Source organism: Etheostoma spectabile, chromosome 18 (genome assembly GCF_008692095.1).
Source record: "Etheostoma spectabile isolate EspeVRDwgs_2016 chromosome 18, UIUC_Espe_1.0, whole genome shotgun sequence".
Lineage (NCBI taxonomy): Eukaryota > Metazoa > Chordata > Actinopteri > Perciformes > Percidae > Etheostoma > Etheostoma spectabile.
Window position 1 is genome coordinate 10397895 of NC_045750.1, and position 6106 is coordinate 10404000.

The 6106-nt window shown below is 40.8% G+C and overlaps 1 protein-coding gene across 1 annotated transcript in view; it reads left to right on the forward strand.

The window, feature by feature from the left end:
- Window positions 1-6106, forward strand: part of afg1lb (AFG1 like ATPase b) — a 27243-nt gene that overhangs the window by 11354 nt on the left and 9783 nt on the right. Inside the window, exon 7 of the mRNA XM_032543010.1 lies at window positions 976-1034. Coding sequence (XP_032398901.1) covers window positions 976-1034 — 59 coding nt within the window. The remainder of the gene's footprint in view (window positions 1-975; window positions 1035-6106) is intronic.

The window sequence follows — 6106 nt, forward strand, 5'->3', positions numbered from 1 at the left end:
GGACACACAACTAGCATGGCTCTCTCGAAAGGTTGCACGATCCACCTCCAAACACCTCTAAAGCTCACATATTAACAAGTTATATGTATTTCTTTGTTTCTGTACAAATAAATGGCACAGTGTGGTTTTACAGGAGGTTATATGGTGGACTATTTTTAGGATCACTGCTCCCAGCCAAGAAATAGTCCAGGACACAACCCCCTGTAAAACCACAACTGGTTTATGAACTAAACACACCATATGTAACTGTTGAACTTTAGAGGTGCTGTAGCCTTTCTAACAGAGCCGGATTATTTCCTTTTTCCAGTCTTTGTGCTAAGCTAACTGTCTCCTGTTTCCAGCGCCATAGTTACTGCACAGAGTGGTATTCATCTCCTGAAAAAAGTCACAGCAAGAAAGCGAACAAGGGTTTGTCCCGAATATTGAACTAGTCCTTTAATCTTTGCGCTACTCATGTCTAATAGACAGCACAGTCCATTACAGTATAGGAGTTGTCATGCGTGTGTGTTGGGGTCCTGCTGTAGTAAGCTTAAGCCCAAACATCAACAACTAGCGCTTGTTTGCGTTTGCAGCTGGAGGAAGGCCCGATGTTTGTCTGTGTGTCTTTGTCCGTGTTTGTGTGTGAATCCCTATCTGTTTTATCTGTCTATCAGGGATGCTACTTCAGATGTAATTTGTTCCAGCCGAGCTAATTGAAACATCTATTCAGCAAGCTGCTGTGGACATTGTCTGCGCTGAAAAGGCGACAGTCCTTTCTCTCGCCACCATTGTTTGGGAATGTAATGAATTTTATGTTGCTGCCGCTGCCGGTGGAGAAATCCATTTTTCTCCCCTGGTCCCAGTCCTTTTGTCGTACCTCCCCACCCATCCTTCAGTTCATCAATAGCCACTTTATCTGCCAATCTGCGGTGAGGGAATGACATTATTAGGAGGCTAAACAGCAGCTCTAATAAAGGCCCTCCCCTCCTCTTTCAGATCTGTACAAAAACGGACTTCAGAGGGACACCTTTCTACCTTTCATCGACGTGCTGAAGGTAGAGACAAAGTCATCCCTCTCTCTTGTCTTGTTAATTCACTTGTTTATCACACACATAAACACACACACTTGCATGTGTGCATCTTTCCTTCTGTCTCACTCTCTTTCTGTCTCTTTTTTTACAAGTTGCTCTTTAGTGGTTTGATGTTTTTTTTGCTTCCTGGATGTCTTGCACAGTGTCACAAAGCTGTCTTTGATCATACCAGGGCATGTTGAAAGACTCACAGAGAAAAAGGTAGGGAGAGATGGAAAGAGCGTGAGTGAGCACAGGTAATGTGAATGAGAGATGGGCAGACGAGCTGAGTGACTGACCCAGGCTGCTTGCATTTCAAAAGTAAGGGGGGAGGAGCGATGCAGTGGTTAGCATTTCCAGCAAAAAAAATCTACTTTGCAATTTAAACAGGTAGCACCATTATCCTGCCTGCATCTCAGATTATCATTGATGTGTTTTGGAGTGATCATGATCATAAATAATTGCATAATAATTTGTTGTCATGCATTTTGCAACAGAGAAGGGCAGCATTCTTGCACCTTTTAATGGTATTTAGTCTAAATAGTCATTTTTTTCAGTAATCATACGAGAAAACGACAGACACCAATTGACAAAATGACAGAGCAAACAAATTGAATGTATAATGTATGAACAGATGTACAAATGTATACTTTAATTTACATAAAGACCTGTAAGTTCTCAGCAAATGTTTGGCTAAGTTGCACTCACAGCCGATATAAGGGTTAGGGTAAATGCTCTCTTGTGACTGAAGTACTGAAAGTCACCACTTGGTGCTACTTGAAGTGTATGGCTTAATGAAGGACGTTTTTAAACTATCATTATACGTTATAGACAAATTTAATTATGCCAAACTGACGTAACAGAAAAAAAAACATTTTTATCAACATTTTAAAATTGTATTAGCACAATAATTAGAACCTTACTATACCTCTTGGTTTAAAATATTCAGAAAATAAAATATCTGATATTTTACTACTTAGATGTACTATAATTGTGAATGTTATTTTATAAGTTATTAGCATAATTTAGAAATCTGGTAAGATATTACTTTAGGAATAAAGCTATTAAAAAAAAAAAAAAAAAAAAAAAAATACGCCACCAGTGCATGTGGCAAATTTAAGGACTCATAGTAAAATATGAGTTTATATACTTTATAACATGAGCTCGATGTTATCTGATGTTTTGTCTTCCCAAATATCCCTATTAGTCTGATTGGCCTAAATAATAATAATATGATAACAAGTATGTTATTGGAAGATTATTATGATCCCAGTACCTGTTACCTGTTACATCACAAACGTCAATGTGAGTACCTTTGTGCACAAAATAAGAAAGAAATAGTAGGAAATCGCAAAAACATTGCTTAAACAAGCGAACATGATTGATCTGCAGTGCCCAGGCTACAGTTTCAGAGTAGTCTCGTTTTGCCAGACCTACTTCCAGCCCTGCAGAGGAGGGTCTGGCTAGTCTAGAAAGAGAACGCGCTCTGGTTAATTGGCATTTCTTCAAACCAATCATAATCATCATGGGCGGGGCTAAGCGCGACACAGGGCCTAGTTGCTGCTGCAAAATAGTCTCGGCAAGGAACTTGATTTGGTGGAACACACACACACACACACACACACACACACACACACACACACAAAAATGTAAACCCTTGCCCTCTCTAATCCACCTCATCAAGGTCCTGAATGCCTGTTGTCCCTCTTTGCCCCACACTACCTCCTCTCTTTCAGGGTTCCATGTTCTCCTTTGTGAGGCCATCTGGTTTTTGGGGTCGTTTTTTTGGGGGGGTGCCCAGCATTCTCTACAGCGGCCTGTTCTGTAACGTTAAAGCGTGTTTTAGCGGGGTCATGCTGCTAACTAGCTGACCCTTGATAGATTGAATTAATGCTTGCAAGGCTCGGTGCTGCTGGGTCCTCCTCCCTGATGGAGCTCACTCTCGTATGTGCGTGCCTGAGTGTGTTTCTATAGCGGGCGAGGGAGTGAATGAGGGTGTTAAAAAGTAAAAATAGCCTCTGACCTCTCCTCCCTATCACCTGAGCTGGAGTGGTAGAGGTTAATCTATTGCCTCTGTCCGCCTGGGTTGACGTCTTTATTTAACTATTGACTTCTGAATAGTTGGGATCCCCTTTTCCCTCAGTACCCAATCCCCCCCAAATTGTCCTGTTTCCTAATCTTAAAAATAAGAAATCATTAGATCAAGTCTAAACTTTAAAAAAGACCCACTTACCATACATTAACAAAGCATATAACTTCACTAAACCGAAAAGTGTCTTAAGTGCTGCTTTTCACTTTTTAGTTTTTCTAGTTTTTTTTTTATCATCCACTCAGTCATTTTGTAATTTTTTGTCCTTTTTAGTGTCTCTGTGGACTCCATTGGGAAACCTATTCAGTTGTTAAGGCTCCTTTTTATTTGTAGCCATGGAAATGCTCAGCATTCTTTAAAATACAGGGTTAAAGGTTTTTTTTTTTTTTTATGGACATATGGTATTGTAACTAAGACACCTTTTCTCTCTCACAAACTGTCCTTCCTCTCCACTCCTCATTTCCCATCCTCTCTCTACCCGTCATCCCCATTCTTTATTCTAAAACTATCCTGCTCTGCTCGCTGGCTTTACTCACCCAAGGTCAGTTCTCTATATTTTGGTAGCAGAATAGTGACTTTATTTTCCCTCCACTTGTTTGATTGCAGTTGCATACAATGCTGCTGGGAGGATGGGACATGACAACAACCCTGAGACAACTTTGAGTATCTCTGGGTTTTCTGCTGTTTTTAACCCTTCTTTTGATCCGCTCTCCTTCTCTTTTTTGTGTGTCATTCTTAATAATTGCTGTGTGCTGTGTTGGTGATGATAAAAAAAGAAATATATAACAGGATTATAGAGAAAGACAAATTGAGGAATGAGAGGGATGTGGTCCTCCAGTGAAGACCTTGGTGAGAAGGACTGCCTGTGAAGAGCCGGCAGCCTGCCAGTGCAAATCAAATGGATGTTGATATTTGGAGACTCTCAATGTCTTCCAGAGCATTTAACGGCGCGGACAATTAATAAAGGACAAAACGATTTTTCCTCCGTTTGAACATGAGAATGTTTTTTTATGGCTCTGTATTTATCGCCAGTTTGGATTGATTCAGTTACCTTGGATTATTCCGTGCTCCCTAACTGATGTGTCCCAGTGTTTTTATTATAAGTAAGTGCTTGTGTCAGAGGTTTTATCAAGCATGCATGGCCACAGGTGCATTATTCTGTACTGTGTGTATTCATCTGTAAAGCAGGCCAACCAAAGGCAACACTTAATTCAGAAATGTTGCTCTTCCTTCTAACTTCACTAACATGAACCGTTTTTATACTAATAGAATTTTCGTGAAAAATTTCGCCGGATTTTCCTCATTTAGACTTGCCTTGGGCTTCCTTTGTGTTGGCATTTTAAACTCCGGTGGATTTTTGAGGACTATGGTTAACTCCTCCTCAGATCTCTGCAGGGTAAATCCAGACAGCTAGCTAGACTATTTGTCCAATCTGAGTTTTCTAAAACAACTTTTGAACGTACCACCCAAAAATGACTATTTTGTAGCGGCACCGCGGCTTTTCCCGTTGCCTAGCACCGCCCAAGACAATTGTGATTGGTTTAAAAAATGCCAATAAACCAGAGCACGTTTTCCTCCCATCCTGGACTGCTGTGTGGACTAGCCAGACCCTCCTCGGCAACACTGCAGTGGTCCGGCAAAGTGAGACTACTAATAGGTTTACCTGAACACATTATACTTCAGTAATAATGTTTATTTTGTTAGTTTATTTTGTTGTTTTTATACTGTCTTTTTTATATATTTTTTAATTTAATTTTGTATCTATTTTTCAATTTCTTTTTCTCTTGCTAAAACTGCTGCTGGAATTTTCAATTTCCTTGCGGGAGTCATCCCAAAAGGATCAATAAAGAGAAGTCTAAGTCTAAGTCTAATACATTGTTGGTGCTATTAAGGCGTACACAAGGCAAGACAACATTATATGATCAAGACTAAAAACTGGAGTAAATTACATTCAATGAGAGTTTAGACCAGTGCTGGCCTATATTAAAGGGGAACACCACATCAAAGTCTGTTTACAGATCTTGGGGAATACTACAGCATATGTGAAAACCGTTGTATGACGCCATTTGTGGCTCCAGAGGAAGCTGCACAAAGTCAGATAAATTGCCTAAGTAATGTCACTTAAGTAAATACTGTTTATTATTAGTAAAGTGAAAATAAAAAAAATAAAAAATCTGGGGGTGTGGACCTCTTTAGCCGTGCTCTCATCTCAGCTTGTGGTTACGTTAGCCGCTATTAGCATAACACCAGAATCTCTGACCAAACTGGCGACGGTTGAGTTGCATTGTGGGTAATGTGCAGCCGGTTTTGATAATCAATAATGACGTGTGGAATAAAAAAAAGACTATATCTTTGTTTCGGTTGCATCAATTTGTGTCCACCATGAGTCCAACTGGAGTGCAATAACATATATCTGTGTGGTATTCTTTTAAAAGGTGTGGTGAGTTGAAATTATACCAGAAGATCAGAGAGGTGTTTTAGTCCCAAACCGATTGGTGATTTGTGAAGTAGTAGCGTTTTAGAATCTGTTCTTTTATAGTCTCAAAGCTAGCGCAGAGCTTTTAGTTCTGAAGCGATGTGCTCAGTTGCATTTCTTCCGTCTGTGTTGCTATCAATATGTGGAGCCTCTGTTGGCCAGGTGCAGGTAGCACAGACTCCAGGAAGTTTTGGAGCGGTTCGGTTTTGGGCCTCATCAGAGCTTAAGAGGGTTGAGGGTGGGGGGTCCGGTGGGGGTCCTGGATCACGAAAGGTAGGGGCTCCAACTCAAAAGATGTTTCGCCAAGAGGAGCAGCCTAGGCAGGGGGAGGTTATGAGAACGACCCCTCAGAACAAACCATCGCTGGCCCAAGGCAGTCACACTTTAAGGGAATAGATCATTAGGTGTAATTAGGGTGTTCGCATTGTCACGTACCTCCCCAACTGCCCAAGAATGAATAAAATCACCAGATACCCCCCCCCCCCCCCCCCC